A 23,439-nucleotide genomic window follows, 5' to 3' on the forward strand; every position below is an offset into this window, starting at 1 on the left:
TACCACAAATATATACTGTATATATATATATATATATATATATATATATACATATATAATTTTTAATGAATATTCCTACATGCTCCTTTCAATTCTGGGTTTTCTTTTGCCATATGCCACCAGTGATCTTAGTAGTTGATGCCACAGATAATTCTCACTCAGTCAGTATCATTCATAGAAGAATGTGCCACTTCCAGTCTCCCCTCTTTTATCATAGAAAATTAAAGACTCCTTCCACCACAGGTAGTAAGTGATTGTTAACACATCCCCATAAGAAAAATATGACCATATATACAGTTGAATTCACAAATCCACGATACAGTGAGTCATACAGCCACAGACATAAACATTGATACTCTTCTTTATGGTACTTAGCGAGACTGCAAGCAATTACTTTGGAAACCCAGTAAAGCAATCTTTGGCATTTAACTAACTTTCCTTAACACTTTGTAAGACTTTTATAATCAACTAAAGGTGAAGCAATATTCTTGTCTAAAATCGCACATGATGTTAAAAGGCCTAAAACAGCGTCTTTATAATGGTTAGTTAATACAGTAAACCCTCACTATATCAAACTTGTTAACCTGAACTTTGGGTATACTGACTTCCGTGAACTTACCGAGCAACCTTCAAGTATGTCGAACAAAATGTCAGTTTATGAGATGACATGGCCACCACACCAAACAGAAGATAATTACCCAGGAAAGAGTACAATAATTTTCTGCATTTCCTGTTCTGCTGTTTATTATTGATTTGGAAATACTGTATTTAATGTATATTTATACAGCATCTAGATAAACAGTATAAACACACAATCTGTCTATCTATAGCCAGATGCCTCAACCCAAAAATTGAGATAAAAGTGTAAATGCATAAGTCTGTTACTGTTGGCTGAATCGTGAGCCTCTCCCCCCCCCCCCCATAAATTCAGTACTGTATATGAAGCATTTACTGTAGTGTTACTTTAGCATTCCCTCCTTATCTACAAAAATCTGATAGACCAAACCTCATTACCATGAACACTTGAGCTCGACTGTACTATCACGATCCAAAGTTTCTTTACCCCCCTGAGTGGAAGAAGGTCGAAGCCAAGGTTGTAGCAAGACCAGATGATCGGACACTGCCAGTATACAAGACTAATAATGGTTCATGATACCGTGATTCATAAATAGGCTCGTGTGTTTCATCCGGGTGATTCTTATTATCCTAAGCTTCAGGTTAGTGAACCCCTCCATCATGAACTGGCCTGTGTTCCGTGGCCCGTCATTTCTTCAACCTTGGCTTCGACCTTCCTCCACTCAGGGGGGTAAAGAGACTTTGGATCGTGATAGTAACTATGAGAGAATAAGATAAGGATATAAGCATATCTGACTGATTTATACAATGATAAAAATATGCTATGATAAAACAAAGCTTAAAATGAACCTCAGAAACAGATGTACTTCTACAATACAGTACTATAAGGATCATCTGAATAAAACACTAGGATAAAATGTGAATGCATTGTGAATATAAATTAAGTGGGTTATTTACGACAAAAATGCAGTCATGAATGAAGTTTTGTCTAGATCATTAAAATATGACTAAATGAAAGAACAAGGATGAAGGAAATGTAAACTTGTTTTTTGCCTAGAAATTACAGTACAGGATTAGTACATTATTGGTCTATGGAAAATCTAAGTTGTTAACACATCAATACATTTAGCCAGTAATGATTAATACACCAAACAATAACAGTTATCATTTTATACCTGCAGCACTTTAAAAGTATAAAGCATGATCATCATCACATAATAAATATAATGTGCAGTACTAAACTGCATGCAAACCTGCTTTTAAGTGCTGGAAAAAACATTTATTTATGGTAAAGTTGGGCAGTACATGCATAACAACACTTAACAGTATCATAATGCAAGTACAATACTGTACTCTGGAAAAGCATGAAGACTATTTATAACTGCTCACGCTGACTTACGATTTTCTGCTTCTAACATCCTCCCTCTACAGGAAAAGCTTTAGCATATTTTTGCTTCATCTAGCAGGTACAGCTGCAGATGCAAAGTTGCTATTTGTGGCAGGTCTTGATATGCTTAGCACAGGAATATGGCAACTCTGTCTTCTATAGCTGTATTAGACATATGACATAAATATTGTAAACACAGACAGTACAGTTCATGCAATAACCCAAAGCAGCCGTCACCAAAAAGTGTACGTAGCAGTGAAATTGGTAACTAAAGCATAACTAGGATGAAAAATGTTGACTATTGTTTTCAGATTTTAAACTTGATATACAGGTATACAGTAAACTCGCAATCATCTGTCAGTGCATTATCTGGCATACGTCATTATCCATCACAACAAATGGCTGAAATTGATAAAAACTCATGGGAAACCCAAAAATCAAAATCCACATCATTCATCTCATCACCCGAACACAATTTTCTGGCAGCTTTCCTCGTAACATGGAATTCTGGCTCACAACAGATGGTTTCTATCTATCTATCTATTGCCAGACACCTCAATCCCATTCGGGGTGGCCACAAACAAATCGCCTCCACGTCGCCCTGTCCCCCGCCAATTCACTGCCCTGATCCCAACTCACACCCCCCTCTCTCATATACCTCTGCACCCCATCCCTCCATCTCATCCTCGGCCTCCCCCTCCCTCTTCCCCCCTCCACCTCACTCTTCCCCCCTCCACCTCACTCACATACACTCTGTTCATTAGTCTTTCACCCTCCATCCTCTCCACATGGCCAAACTACCTCAGTGTATTCCTCCTAATGCTTCCTATCACATCCAAATCACAACGCTCCTTTATATCCTCATTTGTCAGCCTGTCTCTCCATGTGACTCCACAGGCTCCTCTTAAATAACTCATTTCCACTGCTCTCACTCTTGACTTGTGTCCTTCCAGCAACATCCAAGCTTCACTTCCGTACGTTAGAGTTGGTATCACAATACTGTCATGTAGTATACTGTTGCATATGACAGGGTGGATAGACAAGGATTGTGGAAAGTGTTAAGAATATATGGAGTAGATGGGAAGTTGTTGAATGCTGTGAAGAGTATGTACGATGGTGCGAAGGCTGCAGTGCGTGTGGATGGTGAACTGAGTGAATTTTTCTCTTTGAAAGTTGGTTTGAAACAGCGATGTGTCATGTCTCCATGGTTGTTCAATCTGTACATGGATGGGGTAATAAAAGAGGTACAAGGTAGGGTAGTGGATGTTGGAGTGGCCCTGGTGAGAGAGGATAGTGTTTGGAAACTCCCTGTACTGTTGTTTGCAGATGATACTGTGTTGTTGAGTGAAGACGAAGGGGAGCTGCAAGGCTTGGTGGATGAGTTTGAGAGTGTGTGTAAGAAACGGAACCTAAAGGTGAATGTAGGGAAGAGTAAAGTGATGGTCTTTGAGAGAGGTGAAGTTAGTGAATGTACAGCGAGGTTGGATGGTGAGGAATTGGAAAATGTGAGTACGTTTAAGTATTTGGGTAGTGTGATGAGTAAGGATGGAGGTTTGGAGGGTGAAGTGCTTGAAAGGGTACAGCAGGGAAGAAAGGTTGCTGGTTCCTTGAAAGCAGTGATAAGAAACAGGGAAGTGAGCATGGAAGTGAAAAAGTTACTACATGACAGTATTGTGATACCAACTCTAACGTACGGAAGTGAAGCTTGGACATTGTTGGAAGGACACAAGTCAAGAGTGAGAGCAGTGGAAATGAGTTATTTAAGAGGAGCCTGTGGAGTCACGTGGAGAAACAGGCTGACGAATGAGGATATAAAGGAGCGTTGTGGTGTTGATGTGGATGTGATAGGAAGCGTTATGAGGAACACACTGAGGTGGTTTGGCCATGTGGAGAGGATGGAGGGTGAAAGACTGACGAAGAGAGTGTATGTGAGTGAGGTGGAGGGGGGAAGAGGGAGGGGGAGGCCGAGGATGAGATGGAGGGATGGGGTGGAGAGGTATATGAGAGAGGGGGGTGTGAGTTGGGAGCAGGGCAGTGAAATGGCGGGGGACAGGGCGACGTGGAGGTGATTTGTTTGTGGCCACCCCAAACGGGATTGAGGCGTCTGGCAATAGATAGATAGATAGACCTACATTAGCAAGGAACTATGACATGTGCCAGGCTTTAAGGCAGCCAGGGACCACTTTACCCTCCTTCTTGGTGCAATTGCAGAGAGAGGACCTTAAGCTGAAATTCTTGCTCATAAATCATTGGGAGAACCCCAGTCACTGGCAGGGTACATTAAGAAGCTGGTGGTGGTTTGGAAAAGTAACCCCAGAGCTTGGCTGACCACCACACTCTTCTGACTGGGTGGACAATATCAAGGTGATGTACCTGCCCCCAACTCATCACTACTTCAGCCCATGGACAAAGGTGTCGTCCCCACCCTTACGGCCCACTACCTCCACTGCACCATGGAGCAAATGGTGAGGGCAAGTGACTCAGGGGAAGCTGATGCAGTATGCCGGTTTGGGAAAAATACAACATAAAGAACACCACTGACAACATCAAAGCAGCATGGAAAGAGGTACAGCTGAGCAATGCGAATGTCACCTGGAGGAAAGCATGGCCAAAGTGTCTTCTCTCCTTCATGGGGTTCCTGGCAGTGGAGAACATCTGCTGTGTAATCCTTGACCTCTGGCACAAGGCAGGGTTTGACAAGGTCAGCAAGACTGATGTGCAAGAGGTCCTCAAGAGCTTCATCGAGCAACTCTCCACACAGGAGCTCACTGAGGTATAGGAATGTGTGACGAAGACACAGCAAGGCAGCGTGGACAGTGGGGAGGATGTGCCTATTCGAGACCTGGACATCGACACTGAAAGGGTTCCTTGCCACGACTGACAATGCCATTTCATACAGCCAGGACAAGACTCAAACCCCATAAGAAGTGACACAGCTACATACAGTATGGAACAACACTTGAGGCTGTACAGGAAACTTGTGGCAACTTAAGGCAGCATAGCAGACCACTGTCATCTCCTCCTTCCCCCTTGCGACAGTCACCATCACCACGGAAGCACCAAGGCCATCAACGAGTAGGGTGTGAACACTGTGTCCTGCCTCACCTGCCTCTTCTCTATTTAGTCTTTATAGCTGCCTAGCTCACCCTCACACTTCCCGGCCTTCATTCTTCCATGCTTCCCCACCCCATCACCACACTTCTCCATGACCTCACTGCTGTGCTTTTCCTCGGCCTCATCTCTACGCTTTCCCTTGGCCTCATCACTATGCTTTCCCTCGGCCTTACCACTGTGCTTTCCCTCGGCCTCACCACTACACTCATCCTAGGCCTCACAGCTATGCTCTCCCTCAGCTTCACCATTTTCTCTCCCCATCTCCCCTCACCTTATCATGATGACCTGGAGTGATTGCCAAGGGCCTCCAACTGTCCCCAGCTTCAGGGGGTACCCCTGGTCGTGACTTGGACTGGCCCAGTGCATAATTCAAGCAGGTGGCAGAAATGTTTTTTGAGATTTTAATTTGCCTGGCCCTTGACCCCAAACGTATCCCCACTGAACCCATCATTATGCGACACCTCATTATGTGATAAATCACATTAAATTTTGATCGCAATTTCACTACAATGATATATTCTGTGGCTGCCTCCATGAATCTCGTGCGGACATGGTAATGCACGCAAGCCAAAATGATCACCCAGTGTTTACACTGGCTGTCATCGTTGCCATTCATTCAGTTTTGTGCATGAAAGGCCACTGAAACACTATTGTTATCGCCAAATAACATTGCAAGTGCTTAACAAATAGTGCTGTGTGCAGTATTAAGTGAAGTGATACTTTTTTGTATGTGAAATACTGAAACTTGTGACTTGTGACTCTTGTCAACCTTATGTAACCATCATCCTTTATTTGGGCCTCTACACAACTGACTGGGCCAAGATCCCCACCCAGTGTTTACAGTGTGGCCATTGCCTTTCATTTTATTTTGTGCAGGAAAGGCCACAGAAACACCATTGTTATCATCAAATAACAGCGAAAGTACTTAAATAGTGCAATGTGTTGTATTGTCATGTGATGTGGTACAGCAGAAATACAATTAGTTAAAATATGCATTGGCAACAAATCACACATAACAATTGCCAATACATACATTCCCTCCCAGTCATCCCCCACAGTACCACACAATTAATCTCCTCAAACACACCACATCACTAACATAACCAACATCATCCTGAGTGGTGATTTCAGCACCAACGTGTCGGCCTGGCATGTTAACAACCCTGATCCAGATAGAGGGCTGGTACTACAATCCCAAACAGATAATCTTTTCATCCTCAACAATATCCAGCATACTCAAATCCCACACCAAGCCCTCTTCCTCCCATCATCCCCAGACATCACCTTATGTTCCTCAAACCTCTCCCCCACAACATCCTGGAAAGTGGTCAAAATCCTTGGCTCTGACCATCTCCCAATTATCATCACTACCAAAACCAGACTCACCCCAGCTGGCCACAGACACACACACACTGATTATAAGAGAGCCAACTGGGAGGCCTTCACAACTGAAACAGAATAACACTTTGAAACATTAAACAGTACACCCATCACAAACATCAGCATCGCTGAGCACATTTTCAATACAGTTATTCAAAATGCAGACAAAAGACACATCCCTAGAGGCAACAGAAAGAGAAACAGCCCCAGCTTCACACCAGAAATTCAAGGCCTCATCAGTCAACACAACACACTACAACACTCCCCAACACCGCATACATAAGACACCATACAACAGATACAAGAACTCAACACTTAAATAAACAGAAAATATCAGAGCAGCAAACACTAAATTGGAATAATTACCTCCAAAAACTTAATCACAAAACAAACACCAGCAAACTCTACAAAACATTAATCAACATCACACTTTCCAACAGCAAAACAATACAATCACACACTGCCATCACAACAACAGACACCATACTCTCAAACAAACAACAAGCAAACAGTTTCACCAATCACTTTTCACATGTCAGCCATCTAAACCCCCATTGCGACGACCGATGTGTCATCCGACACAAGAGACAGTTCCCCACAGACCCAGACTTTGCACCCTTCACTTACAACCAGACAAAGCACATCATTAGCACCCATAAGCACTCATCTGCCTGTGGCCCAGACAACATAAGCAACAGACACCTTAAACACCTTGGACCACAAGGCATACAAGCACTCACCAACATATCAAACCACAGCTATGCACAAAACATAATACCCAACATCTGGAAGCACGGTACTATCATCACTAACCACTGACCCAACAAAGACCTCACATAACCTTCCTCACACCGCCACACCACACTCCTCTGCACCCCCTCCAAAGTCACTGAATGACTGGTATTACAATTAGTTATACCTCACATCCCCATAGCCTCATCACATCAGGGTTTTAGGCCACTACACTGAAACACACTTCTTACAGACCCTACACAGAGATTTTGATGGCATCATTTCAGCTAGGCCACCACACAGAACACTCCTAGTAACACTAGACATTGGCAAAGCTTTTGATGCCATCCCTGCCACAACCTCACAAACAAAGTATTCAACACAAACATGCACAGTACCACAAAAAGATGGCTGGCAAACTATTTAGCAAGCATATGTGTATATGTAACATTTGCCGGTCAGTCTTCTAACATCAGAAACTTCACAAATGGCGTCCCCCACGGATCTGTTTTGCCCCCTACACTCTTTAACCTATACATGCATGACATACACCCCACACACCACAAATACACATAGCTTCCCATGCAGATGACATAACACTTATGCGTACGCATCAAAATGCATGCAGCTGCATGAATCCTCCAACCTTACCTCGACACACTACACGAATGGTTCACCGCAGACTCACAATAGCCCCAGCCAAATCTACAGTGACCCTACTCACAAACTGGACAGCAGAACATAGTCACATTCCACACCTCACCATAAACAACACCCTCCCCTACCCCCCACACACAAAATCCTTGGTGTGATGTACAATACATCAGAATCATTAAACAACACATCACAAATATTAAAAACAAATTAAAACCAAGATTCAACATACTAAGGTCACTTGTGCATACAACATTAGGACACAACAAAGAAACCACCACCACAGTATACCGACAATACTGTATGTACATTCAGTGATGAATTATGCAAGCTCTGTTTAGGCTTCTAACCTCACTAAAACACATTACAACATTCTACAGACCTCATGAGGACAGGGTCCACCTGGCCAGGCTGAGATGTGGGCATCATCCAGCCTTCTTGAGTTATCAGATGAGGTTGAATGACTCCATCACTGATGCCTGTCCAGGATGCAACACAGCACCTCATGCTATTACGCATATTTTGGAAGAATGCATTGCACACAATCGCCTGCGCCACCAGCACAACATACACTCCTTGAGAGCTCTGTGGGAAAGCCTGGTCTCAGCCATGGCCTTCCTTAGGGACTCAGGGCTGTTTGGCCAGACTGCTTAGGGAACAACTATTAAGTGATGTGATACCATAGCTTTATGTGAGGAGTGGTCATCCAGGCCCTCAAACTGTCCCCCATCCTGGAAGTGGGGGGAGGTCCTTTGGTGACCACTTGTACCAGCATAGGACAAACTTCAGGTGAGTGGCAGAGGATTTTTAGGTCACTTTAGGCTTCGCAGTCAAGTTCTCCTTCCCTAACCCAAATGAACCCAATTTATAGTGACTTCATTATGCGATAATTCGTTATACAGTAAGTCTTCACTTGACACAACCCTGTTGCATAACGAGGCAGCGCTGTATATGATAAATCAGTCTACAATGAGTTTTCACTTGGCACAACCCCTCTGCATACCAAAGGGTGACTGTATGGGAATGGCTGTCAGCCTGATTATATTCGTACCTCTCTGACTGATGACATTTTTTCAAACTGACTCCCAGTTCTCTCAATGCATTTCAGTTTTGTAATGCTGTATTGTACTATTCTGTAGCCATCAGTAAAATTCTCTCTCTCTCTCTCCTCTAATATTCTTCCTAAAACTCAATACAGTAAAATCTCGATATAACGGACTTCAGTTGACTGGAATTCGCTTTTATCAGAATCGAGGAGCTACCGGACTAACTTCCTATGCAGTATATCTGAAAAAGTCTAATAAAGCCAGAAGCAGTCCGGACTGCCCGACCACTTCAGCTATGTTCACCACACTAAGGCAGATAAAAGACATGTTTGTCAGTGTACAGTACAGTATTATTATATATATTATACTGTTTGATTAATGTAGTGAAGTTATAACACAGTACAGTACCGCAGTGATAGTCAAAACAGTTTAAAAACCATTCATGCTATCCAGACTAATGTCTGATATATCGGAAAAAGTCCAAGTCAGCAGGAGGAGGTCCGGATGTCGCTTTTATCAGAATTTTGCGTTTTTCAGAGTGGCTTGGGCCCCAATTAGTCCATTAACGTACCAGTATACTGTATTGCATTTCAGTATTCTGAATGCTGTACTTTTGTTACTGATGACTGTACGGCCACTACACTTGACTGCCTCAATACACCACTGATGCCAGAGGTAGTTTTTTATCCTTGTCTCTGTTTGACTGATGGTGAGAGGTAAGATTGTTACCCACAGATCTTCTTCTAGCTGGCCACATCATGGTGGATGTTGAACTTAAACTCCTACTGCATGTATTCAGTCAGTATGTGAATAATTGATATAACAGGAAAAAAAAAAAAAAAAAAAAAAAAGTTATTCCCATTTTCAAGTAAACTACTGTGCAATTCACTTATAAGATAACTGTGGTGGTTGCACACAACGATCCATGCACACTTGGTGTCACCTATGCAAGCAACAGTTAGAAGCTTGAGCCAAGGTGGCCACCTAGTAATTATATGTGCAGAATCCCAATCTAAGGTCTCTACACACATGGTCTGCTTTGTGCCACCCTTTGAAACCCCATCCTGTTCGTCCACTCACTCACATGTCCCACAGCTATGATTGTCTCCTTTGCATTCTAAGTGTTACACAAGTCTTGCACATACAAGGCCATCAAAACACCATCACTATTGCCAAATAACGGTATAAGTGTGCAACAAATAGAGCAGTATGCAATATTAAGTGAAGTGATACCTTATGTGTGAAATACTCACCACCTCCTGAGGACCTGGGGGTGATCATCCAGGCCCTTCAGGCTGTTCCCCAGCCTCAGGGGGTACCTTGGGTGACGACTCGGACCAGTCTAAGACATACTTCAGGTGGGTGGCAGAAATGTCTTTTGAGATTTTAGGTTACATGGTCCTTGGCCCTCTCCCTCTTCCCACTGAATCCATGTTAAATCTACCTCGGAATATGATTTCCTGGTATGCAATCCATTTTCACTTCATGCAACTTCACTGCATACCGGGGCATGATTGTATGCAGCAGAACTACAACAAACTTAGGCAATTAGAAACATATTTCACAAAATCCTACATTTACATAAACAAGATGATCTAAAAATTTGTCACAGTTTTTAACAGACAGGAGGAAAAAAATTTACAAAATATGGAATAAAACAGTAACTTCTCAGATCATAATTATACACAGTCAGCTTCAAAATTTGTCAATAGGCACTACAGATAATGTGATATGTAATACAGGTATCCCTTAATTCACAAAGAAGCCCCTGGACAGCCTGAATATGATGTGAAAGAACGATAACCCCCTGACTATAAGGGTTCTGTAGCACCTAGACACCATTTCCGCTAGGAAAATGTGGGTGGGGACAGTGATGTATAGGTATGTCGAATACACAGGACTAGCTTGACTGAGAAGGCCTCGAGAGTAATTTGTATTGTATATTCAGATTTTTAAAAATAAAGCAAATGCCTCATGGACAAGTGGTAGAACATTCAAGTCAAAAATTAAGCCTTATATGCAACCATTCACATCCTGTAATAGTAACTAAAGGTTTATCTTATGCATGAAACATTTCCATAAACGGAGGCTTTTAAGAAAAGTGCTAGTCTTTAGATAATCCTCTAATTTGTGAAGTCTCATAATTTAACATGGATCATTTTGTTTACAAAAGACTCCTAAATACTTGCATACATTGGTCTTGGTCACCTAATGGCAGCTCTTGTCGCTGTTCAGTCTCTGGCAGCCTCCCTCTTCAGTCCCTTATCCCCAAGGTCACACTCAATGACCTCATCCCAGGTCTTTTTCAGTCTTCCTCTCTCAACTCTACCCTTGACATTCATACCTCTTACTATCGCTGTCATCTTCTATCCTTTCAACGTGCCGAAACCATCTCAATCTACCCCTCCTTATCACAACACAAATACATTCAAGTTCCATCCTTCCTCTCAACTCTTCATTTGCAATCCTAACTCCCTTCCATGGGTGTCTCATTCAAGGATGCACTACACATCCACTTAATCATTATCATTTCTGTACATTTGAGCTTACAAATATCCTCCTCCTTTACTGCTCAGGTATCATTACCATACAGCATTACACTCTTAGTACATGCTGCATACAAAGACCTCTTAACACAGGAGTCAGGAGTGGCAACAGCTCCCTGAGCTTCCTCCAACCACTACTTACCCTAGCCATAAAGCTAGCTACAGCCCCACCTGGAGCACATAACATGCCCCCCAAATAAAAAGCTCCACACACACAAGAGACTCTCCAGCAAGATCAATCCTTTCACATGTGTCACTCTCCACATGCTCCCCCCAACATACTGCACACATGAAATCAGCACTATTTCACGGTCTACTTCTAATACCACTATATCTTTTATGAATCCACTTATCACAAACACTGTACAAGATGGAGTTACTTCCCACACCCTTGTGGGAAACTGCATATGGCCACAATCCCACTGCTCTGACAATACTGCCATCAGCCCTAGATGTCATCACTTGTTTTAACTGCATTTACTCAGTATTTACTACTCTGGGTGGTAACCATATAACCAAATTATGGCAGCTGGTGGTTTAGTGGGTAATTAAGGTGTCCCAACTGGATTGAGCCTGTGCAGGTTTATATCCAAGGGATGGTTGAGGTTTATTGCTCATGTAATGCCATTCAGGGGTGAGTGAGACTGGTCATTCTCATCTTAAATGTTAGGACCAACTTGCCTAGCCCCGGTCTCCTACGCTCCTCATGGGGCAACATGGGATTGGATGATGATGATGATACTCTAAAAACCTTGTAACAAACCCATTCCAGCCTTCCATTTCCTCAATCTTTCCTCTGCCTCCCACTCATTCTCTGAAATCAACATAGAGGCATCAGCATACAACATCTCCCACGGAAGCCAATTTCTAAATTCACGTAAGAGAGCTTCAAGCACCATGACAAACAATAAGTTGCTCAATTCTGACCCCCGATGCACATCAACATTGCATAGAAAACTCATTACACAAATCTCTGTTCACACTCATCTGGGTGAGGGCACCCTCATACATTGCCATAACCACTCCAACCATCCATTCCTTGATCCCAAGTCTGCTCACTGTCAACTTCACCACCTCCCAAGGAACTCTGTCAAAGGCCTTCTCTAAATTAACAAGAACAATGTACAGCTCCCTCTTCTTTCCTATATATTTTTCCTGAAGCTGTCAGACAATGAATAAGGAAGACCCAACTACTGCATGTTTAGAGATGTACTATACTGTAATGAAATATTAGAAAATTGGGAGATGCAGATAAAGATGTCATACTATGCATGTAGAAGCTGTATGCAATGCTTACTGCAAGATAATGTCTTACTGATATCTACATATTCAAAGCAATAGAATTTAATATGTACAATAGTTGCCATAAGAGTGCTATAATCAGAATAAAAGTTAGTATAGTCTCCAGTGGTAGTGCCTGGAGACACAAGAAAATACAGATATACCATAATAAATACTACCATCCACATACTTTTCTTTGATGTTCATGCAGTGTTCATCAGCCAGTCACCAAGAACACTAATTTACTTTGTATGAGTACAATAAACCCTCAACGTCCTGTCTGGTTACTTGTAAGCTAGTCACTGTAACATGTAGCCATGTGTCAAGATACCATATCATCCATAAATTATAAGTTCCACAAGCATCTACATATTAAATAACTCATGTTAATCTGACAGAGGGTCTTCTGTAAGAAAGTACCATAAACTACCAGACTCCAAAAGGTGAAAACAAATCATGCGTGGGCACAGAAGAGGAAGCAAATGGCAGAACATAAATAAAACAGTAAACGTAGCTTTACCTAAGGCCACTGGGATGAAGACAAGTCATGCTCGTCACTGGAGGAGCTGAGCTTTATCTTATTGGGGGAAAATGAAGGAGTGAGCATGAGAAAAACACTTTAAAGAAAAAATAAGCAAAATGCAAAGGGAGGAAATATAACTGATGATTTGTATAATGCATTAAGCTGTCACATTACTATCTGTACCACCATTTACATCACAATAACTGCAGTTAAAGAGTACTGAAACTGGATATCATAAACTACATATAAAAATGGATGACATTCTCAAGAGTTTCATTAAAACATTAACTTTTATAATATTTGAGAACCAAGCAAACAGCATGTAGTGCTGAATCAGGTACAGTATTGAATGTCAGCTGATTACTTCATTATCAAAAATATAGTGCAAATCATTACTCAATAATGAGCACGATGTATCAAATAAAACGGTTATCAAATACTGCTACTGTCATTGGTGTACTCCTTTATGGAAGGATTATCATCAGTTTCCAGTTAATTCCCTGCATTTATGCAGGTGTTCCAGTTGACCTACTAGGTTGAGTTGTATTACGACTAAATGATTCTGTTTCAGTACAAAGTGAAGTTGTATAACCATCTTGTGGAGAGCTTTAATAAAACTCACACAAAAAAAAAAGAATCAATGCACTCAACAATCTACTACAACATGCCTGTTTTTTCCAAAATATTTCATATATTCCCAACAGCAAATACGACAGATTCTTAAAAATAGTAGGTGCTGTATAAAAATACATTCTATGCAGCATTCAATTACCATATGCTAAGAGATGGGATTTATATGGAATATTTTGGCAAGAGTTATTATCCATGCAAATGTAATTTGAGAAATGAAGTTTGAGCTGTACTGTCATATATCACTCCCAAATACGGTACTCCAAAGGGCCTTTGACTTTTTGACCTAGACATTCCTTGTCACTACAATTCAGCTCTAAACAACTTCATACCAGTTCAGTTTCATATAAAAAATACTGTACTTACTGTGTATTCTAATAAACATTTCCATCCACAAAATTTAATTACCTGAGTATGCTGCACAAAATTTAGTTACCTGAGTATGCTGCAGTTTGAAATTTTAAGTATCGTGCAGTACTTACAAATGTTAGCGTGGATGGTACTCAGATTATCTGTTCATCAACTTGCATCTCTAGGCATAACACAAACATGCCAGAGGTTATGCTGTCTTTTACCAAAATATGAATGGAATGTGATGCATGGGGCCATCCACCAGCCATTCAACTGATTTAGTGCTACCTACAAGTGATTTTGAGTGGCAGGCCAAATGGCTTTCTGTGCATCTCAAAATGATTTATCACCTTGGTCTGGTCAACCAAAGTACTTATCCCTGGGGTCGAGAGAGAGAGAGATACTGTTTCCATATTTCTTGTATGCTGACTACATAAAAAACTAGAAGAGGTAGGATATGTGAGAACCATGAACACCAAGGTAATGGAAAAGTTAGGTCAATAAACTAGGATTGAAAAATCTGTGGAATATGAGAAAGGAGTGCTAAAGCTTTGTGCAGAGCTAGAAGTTCTGATTATTAGGGAAGGAACAGTTTGGTGGTAAGCAGATACTGAGCTGAGCTGAGCTGAGAGAGAGAAAGGGGGGGGGTGCATACATTCATTCATTCATTCATTGCCAGACGCCATGTATCCCAGACGGGGTGGCCAATGGCTAAGAGTTAATTGTTTTACAGGGAGGGGCACTAATCCTCCACCAACCCCACTTGACACTTAGGGATGCCAACAGCATCTGGTGTTCCCAGGCGGTCACCCATCCAAGTACTAACCAGACCCAACGGTGCATACAAGAAAGAAATTCTTATGAAGAAATGGGAATATACTGAATAGAAAAAATGTGTGAAGTTAACATTTTCATCCTCTTCAAATTATCTGCAAATGGATTTTTTTTTATTATGTGTCAAGTGGGGTTGGTGGAGGATTAGTGCCCCTCCCTGTAAAACAATTAACTCTAAGTCCCTTGGCCACCCTATCTGGGATACATGGCGTCTGGCAATGAATGAATGAATGAAAACTAATGGTGATACTTGCAATGTATGGAGCAGAGATTTGCAACTCTGAATTTTGGGGTGGTATATAGTTTGTCTGTAATGATAACACTGTGCAGAACAGGCAAACCCGAAGACAGGAAACTAAAATGGAAAAAAGAGGAAAAACTGTAGTAATGAGAGGGAAAAAAAATTGCAAAAAATGTACAAAAGCAATGTGGGGGAATGTAAAAAAAAAAAAGATATAAGAGAGTCAGACTGGGAAAATATTTTGAAAAACTGATGAATGGAAATGAAAACAGACGAGTGGTGGTAAAAATGATTGAAAACTGTTAGGTACAAAGATGAAATGTCTTGCCTGAGACTATGAAAGTGGCAGCGGTGAAGTTTTTTGTGTATATTTTAAAGAATGGGAAGGCAGTAGCTATGGAGGTCTAGACAGATATGGTAAAATGTGGTGGAGAGAATGGAACGAAATATTTATTACATAAACAAGATGGACTAGATAAGTGAAGCTGTACCACTGGAGCAGACAAATGGCTTTGATTGTGTGTTTGTACAAAAGATGACCAAAGCTAGTGCAAAAATGATCATGGGATAAGTCAGCAAAGTGCTGCAGGAAAGGTATGTATCACTGTCATCATCATCATCATTTTTTTTTTTTTTTTTTTTTTTCCCCACCTAAGACTGAGGTGATGTAGAATCCAGAAATAAGGACAGTAAGAATGTGAAAGAACTATCAGTATCAAGCCTAGTGAATTGGGGCAAACAAAAGTTCACACATCATTCAATCCCCTACGATCCAAGCTCCACCTTGCAGTCCAAACCATGTACAGATGGTTTTTGCTTATTTTTCTTCATAGATGCACTTGACATTACCTCCCTGACAGTCAATCCATCAACTATCAAGCTAAAATGGGGAATGCTAAACCCCTGTCACGCACTTCATTAACAGTTCATCCAAGCAGCCCAATTTCCTGTCAGTTCTTTAGTTTCAGCTTCCATATCTATTTCTCATGCACATTCATTTACCATACCCATCCTCCCTTTTCTTGGCCTACCAAGCCTCTTCCCTCTTTCAACTTTACTCACTCATACACTTTCACCACCCTATCAACATCCAATCTCTCCATTTGACCATACCATCTACCAACAGTTCTACCTGATTATCAACAGACATCCTTATTCCACATGAAATAGATTAGCTATCTCTCTATCTTTTGCCAGATGCCTCAATCCCATAAGGGGTGCCCACAAACAAATTGCCTTCATGTTGCCCTGTCCCCCATCATTTCACTGCCCTCCCCTTAGCTCACCCCCACCCCCTCTCTTATACCTCTAAACTCTATCCCTCCATTTCATCCTCGACCTCCCCTTCCCTCTACTCCCCTCAGTCTCACTCACATACATTCTCCTCGTTAGTTTCTCACTCTCCATCCTCTCCACATGGCCAAACCACCTCAATGTATCTCTCCTAATGCTTTATATCATATCCACATAGATTGGCTATGTACAGTATTTCTTAGTCTATCCACTCTACACACTTCACATACAATCCTAAGTAATGTCATTTCTGCTGCAGAAACTCCTGACTTTTCACTCTAATTCCATACCATAGTCTCACATCCATAAGTTACTGTGGCTATTTACACACATGCATGCAAACCTCTTTCCATTTTGTATCTCTCCATTCATCAGCATATCCCACTGGGAGTCACTGAACAACCATCATGTTACTCTTTATCATATTTACTTTCAAAACACAACTATAATAGACTGCACATAACTCTCCACCAATCTGCAAACCTGTTCACTAACAGCAAGCTTCATCAACTGGATATATCAGAATTCAGATATACTCGTACCAAATGAAAACCGGCACAGAACAATCATGATTTTCAGTAAACAATGAATAACAAACCAAGCTATATGCCAAGTAATATCAGTCAGTTACTAACAACACTTCACCCAAAAGAATGACCATTACCCTGTAATTTGACAAAAGACAGCTTAACCTCTTCTACGCAGAGTATTTGCTTCTAGAGACTAACAAGTATTGAAACACAATATAAGCAAAGCAATAATGGCTATTTTTATTAATTCTGATGTAAATGATTGGGGGGGGGAGATGTCTTTTGGCTAATATTTAATAAGCTGCCTTTTTATAATATCTGTAAAGGACAAAAGTTAATTCTCTCCTCACCAAACAATGTATCCATTAAAAGAAAAAAAAAAAAAGTCAATGCAAGCTCACACCACAAAAAAATTGTCACTCATAATGTAAACAGTATACCAATACCTTAATTCCTGCCTTGACTTACCTCCCGTATGCTCTCCCACAGAGCTGCTGGTGTCGCTCCCTCCTGTCACCATGTATCCTCCTGCTGCCATCGACCCATCCATTACTAGTGCTGAGGAGAAGGTATTGTTAACCCCATCAGTCCTACAACATATTTTTCACTCTATTCTTGCAACCTTTAGATGATTTTATTCAACTTTGGAGAGACATTCAGAACTAGATGAGTTAGATACACCCTTCATTTACCCATTCAGTCCTACATTTATATCCATTTAGAAATGACAACATTGATGGCAACTACAGCAAATGAAGAGATAGCTACATCAGTGGATTGCTGGGGTTAAACTCTGCTTCTCATAAATTACTCCCTTCAACCTCAGGACGTCCTTTTCAGTTAGGTCTTGCTGTCTCTTGATATTTCTCTTCTGGTTACAAGAGACTTCTTGAACTAAATGGGTTATATATTGCCATCACTAACCCCTGAACTACAAGGGTGCCAAAGGTGAATAAAACTGTGTGGTAACAGCAAGATCAAAAGTTGCATGAAATTAGGAAAGTGATAAATCTCAAATTGTCTTAACATTAGCAAATTTTTTCCTTAACCACAATACGCAAACACAGTTGGCATATATATGGCAGTCCAGAATTGAATAAGATCCCCTTAACTCCTCCCTATGGGGGGGAGGAAGAAAAAACAAAAAAAAAGGTCACATACTGTATCAGGAATCATGGCTCATTATAATTCACTTAATCATGTAGAAGTGGTCTGATGACATAAAGACGGAAAATACACCCACAGACAAAAGGCAGCAGAAATGCCAGTTTCCTTGCATGGTATATTAGGCATGACCACGCAGAAAATGATGGATGACCTTTTTTTTTTTTTTTTTTTTTTTTTTTTTTTTTTGAATAACCAAACAGAGGAGGGAAAAACAAAAGAATAAAAAAAATAGAGTAATCCATACACCTGGTTACAGATGTTCTATCCATCCATCCATCATCCAGTCCTACATTTCCTCATCAGGAGCATAGGAGCCCAGGGTTAGGCAGGTTGGGCCTGACATTTAAGATGAGACTGACCAGCCTCACTTATCCCTGTGTGGCATTACGTGAACAATAAACCCCACCCACTCCTTGGATATAAACCTACACAGGCTTAATCTAATAGGAGCACCTTAATTACCCACTAAACCACCAGGCGCCATAATCTGGTTATATGGTTACCACCCAGCGTAGTAAATGGTTTCCTGGTGTACAGGAAACCATTTGGCTTGTCACTCAGTGTAGAGTCACCCATAGGCAGAAGGAAGGGGAAAGAATGAAGGAAAGATAGACAGAAGAGGGAGTGTAAAGTCACCCATAAGCAGAAGGAAGAGGAAAGAAGAAAGGAGAGAAAGACAGATGAGGAAGAGAGGAAAGAAGAAAGGAGAGAAAGACAGACGAGGAAGAAAGGAAAGGGCAGATACCTAAAGCAGCACTACATCGAATGAGTGGATGGTGTTCTCCATTCATAAAAAATCGGTAACTGATGGACTCGAACAGCCATAAGTTGAAGTTAAAGGGGGAAACCACTTTGGGGAAGAAAGTTCCAGAGAGATGCAGTTTGAGGAATAGAAGAATTCTGATAGGCAGAAGTTCTGCAATATGACAATCCAGTCATGAGCGCTACCAGATGCCCGCATAGCACGGGGGAAGGCGTGGAGAGGTGGCACAATGGATGCAACTTCGTCTGAGCATTTGCCATAAAAGTATCTAAAATAATGCAAGGGATGCAACATTCCTTCTTACCTGTAGGGGAGGCACTTCAGGGGCAATAGTAGGGTTATTAAAAAACCCTAGCTTTGTTCTGAATTTTGTCCCGTTGATTTAATGCAATCTTTCCACATCCATTCCACAAGGGTGAGCAATATTCCACCTGAGAGGGAACATGACTTTTGCAAATTATAGCTAATTGCTCATCAGTGAAGAAGTTACAGACTCTGTACAATAATCCAAGTTTCTTTGAAGTAGTTTTAGCAAGTGATCTAACATGAGAATTCCAGCTAAGGGCATTGTTAAGTGAAACACCGAGAATTTCAATACTTTTAGAGATAGGAATATTAGTAGCACAGAAGGTAATATAAGAATCAGGCAATATCTGTCTATTAGTAAATTGTGTAAACAGTATTTGGTTTTCCTAGTGTTAAATGATACGTTGTTAGTTTGTCCCGTGGCCACCCCAAACGGGATTGAGGGGTCAGGCAATAGATAGATAGTTAATTTGTCCCTAGTACGTGATCTTAGATAAGTCTTGATTTATGGAGATAGCTATACTGAATTGTAAGTTAGAGATATTAAACTTTGTGAATGGATAATAAGTGTGAATGAACTGTGAAGTTTTGAGTTATCTGCATATGAGTGAATGGGATTATGGGTGACGAGATCTATCTATCTATCTATCTATTGCCAGACGCCTCAATCCCGTTTGGGGTGGCCACAAACAAATTGCCTCCAAGTCGCCCTGTCCCCCGCCATTTCACTGCCCTGCTCCCAACTCACACCCCCCTCTCTCATATACCTCTCCACCCCATCCCTCCATCTCATCCTCGGCCTCCCCTTCCCTCTTCCCCCCTCCACCTCACTCACATACACTCTCTTTGTCAGTCTTTCACCCTCCATCCTCTCCACATGGCCAAACCACCTCAGTGTGTTCCTCATAACGCTCCCTATCACATCCACATCAACACCACAACGTTCCTTTATATCCTCATTCGTCAGCCTCTCCATCCATGTGACTCCACAGGCTCCTCTTAAATAACTCATTTCCAATGCTCTCACTCTTGACTTGTGTCCTTCCAACAACGTCCAAGCTTCACTTCCGTACGTTAGAGTTGGTATCACAATACTGTCATGTAGTAACTTTTTCACTTCCATGCTCACTTCCCTGTTTCTTATCACTGCTTTCAAAGAACCAGCAACCTTTCTTCCCTGCTGTACCCTTTCAAGCACTTCACCCTCCAAACCTCCATCCTTACTCATCACACTACCCAAGTACTTAAACGTACTCACATTTTCCAATTCCTCACCATCCAACCTCGCTGTACATTCACTGACTTCACCTCTCTCAAAGACCATCACTTTACTCTTCCCTACATTCATCTTCAGATTCCGTTTCTTACACGCTCTCCCAAACTCATCCACCAAGCCTTGCAGCTCCCCTTCGTCTTCACTCAACAGCACAGTATCATCTGCAAACAACAGTACAGGGAGTGTCCAAACACTATCCTCTCTCACAAGGGCCACTCCAGCATCCACTACCCTACCTTGTACCTCTTTTATTACCCCATCCATGTACAGATTGAACAACCATGGAGACATGACACATCCCTGTTTCAACCCAACTTTCAAAGAGAAAAATTCACTTAGTTCACCATCCACACGCACTGCAGCCTTCGCACCATCGTACATACTCTTCACAGCATTCAACAACTTCCCATCTACTCCATATATTCTTAACACTTTCCACAATCCTTGTCTATCCACCCTGTCATATGCTTTCTCCAAATCCATGAAAGCCGCATACAACTTCTTTCCCTTCTCTAGAAACTTTTCCACTCAAGATCTAAGAATGAATATCTGATCTACACAACCTCTTCCCTTCCTAAAGCCTCCCTGTTCTTCTCCGACTAATTTCTCTGTTCTTTCTCTAACTCTGTCAATAAGTATCCTACCATACACTTTTCCTGTTATACTAAGAAGACAAATGCCCCTATGATTACCACACACTTCTTTTTCCCCTTTTCCTTTGTACAAGGGAATAATTATACCTGACTTCCAATCCTCCGGGACTCTACCTTCCTCCCAGGCTAATCTGCACATCTTCCACATCCATTCTACTACTATCTCTCCCCCATGCTTCATCATTTCACCAAACACTCCATCAATTCCTGGGGCTTTCCCCGATTTAACTTTCTTCATTGCTTCCACAACTTCTATCCTACTGATTTCTTCCTGTCTTCTCACCTCCCTCCTTCTCGCAGCCATTCCCCAGCCACTTATACTCGCATTACTTCCACCCTCTACGTTCAACAATTCCTTAAAGTGTTCTCTCCATCTGCTCACTTTTTCTCCCTTCTCCACTAGTAATCTACCATTTTTATCTTTCACTCCCCTGCTAACTTCACTTCCACCCTGTCTTACTCTTTTCACCTCTTTCCAGAACATTTTCTTACAGTCCCTCCACTTTACACTCAAATTCCTTCCAAATTCCTCATCCACTCTCTTCTTACTCTCTCTTACTAATCATTAATATAAATTAGGAATAGGGCTGGAGCCAGAATTGATCATTGTGGCATGCCAGCATTAATCAAGTGGAAATTGGAATATACATCATCTACTTTTATTTTTCTGTCATTAAGATATGAGGAAATCAGAGGAAGAAACGATGATAGGCCATACCAAGGGAGTTTGGATTGTAGGGAACAGAGCCACGCTCTATCAAAAGCATTAGAAATATCAAGGGCTACTGCATGGGTTTCTCCATGTTGGTCAGTTAACTGATGGATGGTATGAGTCAGGAGATTGAGTATATCAATAGCAGATATTTCATGGCAAAAACCATACCGTCTACCACTAAATAAGTTGTTGGATTCAGGATGTTTAACAGTGTGCTTATTGATTACAGTCTCAAATACTGTACCAAGAGAAGATGTGATAGCTGTTGGTCTGTAATCAGAGGTGTCTGAGGAATTTTTCTTTTGGAATTCGGTGGATATTGGCTTTCTTCATAGAGTCGGAATGAATGTTTTTTTTTTTTTTTTTTTTTTTAACGGGGAAGGAAAAAAAAAAAAAAAATCCATACACCAGATTACTGGTGTCCTCCATTCATAAAGAATCTGTAACAGTTGGATTTGAACAGCTGTAGGCTGAACTTTGGGGGGAAACAACTCTCAGGACGCGAGCTCCAAAGAGATACAGTTCGAGGAATAAAAGATTTCTGATAGGCTGAAGTTTTGCAGTATGGCGGCATGACATTCCAGTCATGAGTGCTACTAGATGCCCATGTAGCACAGGGAAGGACATGGAGAGGTGGCACAATGGATGCAACTTCGTCTTAGCATTTCCCATAAAAGTATCTAAAACAATGCAAGGCAACATTCCTTCTCACCTGTAGGGGAGGTAATTTATTTGTAATAGCAGAGTTATTAATAATTCTAAAAGCTTTGTTCTGAACTTTGTCTAGTTGTTTTAGTGCAACCTTTCCTCATCCATTCCACAAGGATGAGCAATATTCCAGCTGAGAGCACACATGACACTTCTAAACTATAGCTCACTGCTTGTCAGTGAAGAAGCTATGAACTCTGTACAGTATATATTCCAAGTTTCTTTGAGACGGTTATTGCAAGTGATCTGACTTGAGAGGTCCAGCCGAGGGTATTGTTAAGTGAAAAACTGAGAATTTCAATACTTTTGGATAGGAATATTAGTAGCACTGAAGGTAATATAGGAATCTGGCAACATCAGTCTATTAGTAAACTGTATATATTTGGTTTTACTAGCACTAAAGGAGACAAGGTTATTTTGTTCCTACTCAGTGATCCTAGATAAGTCTTGATTTATAGGGATGGCTGTACTGAGTTGTGAGTTAGAGATATTAAATTCTGCAAATGGGTGTTTAAGTGTGAATGAAGTGTGAAGTATTGAATCAACTGCATATGAATGGATGGGATTATGGGTGATGGATAAGAGATCATTAATATAAATTAGGGATAGGGTTGGAGCCAGAATTGATTCTTGTGGCACACCGGCAGTAATTGAATGGAAATTGGAATATACGTAATCTACTTTTATCTTTCTGTCGCTGAGATAAGAGGAAATCAGATGAACAAAAGACATT

The 23,439-nt window shown here is 41.2% G+C and overlaps 1 protein-coding gene across 1 annotated transcript in view; it reads right to left on the reverse strand.

Moving 5' to 3' along the window:
* Window positions 1–23,439, reverse strand: part of LOC145405588 (uncharacterized) — a 161,772-nt gene that overhangs the window by 52,510 nt on the left and 85,823 nt on the right. The window contains exon 10 of the mRNA XM_080276913.1: window positions 17,587–17,676. Within this exon, the coding sequence (XP_080133039.1) occupies window positions 17,587–17,676 (90 nt within the window). The remainder of the gene's footprint in view (window positions 1–17,586; window positions 17,677–23,439) is intronic.

Source organism: Coenobita brevimanus, chromosome 67, assembly GCF_032717465.1.
Source record: "Coenobita brevimanus isolate Jiangsu-jjx chromosome 67, ASM3271746v2, whole genome shotgun sequence".
In the NCBI taxonomy this organism is placed as follows: Eukaryota; Metazoa; Arthropoda; class Malacostraca; order Decapoda; family Coenobitidae; genus Coenobita; species Coenobita brevimanus.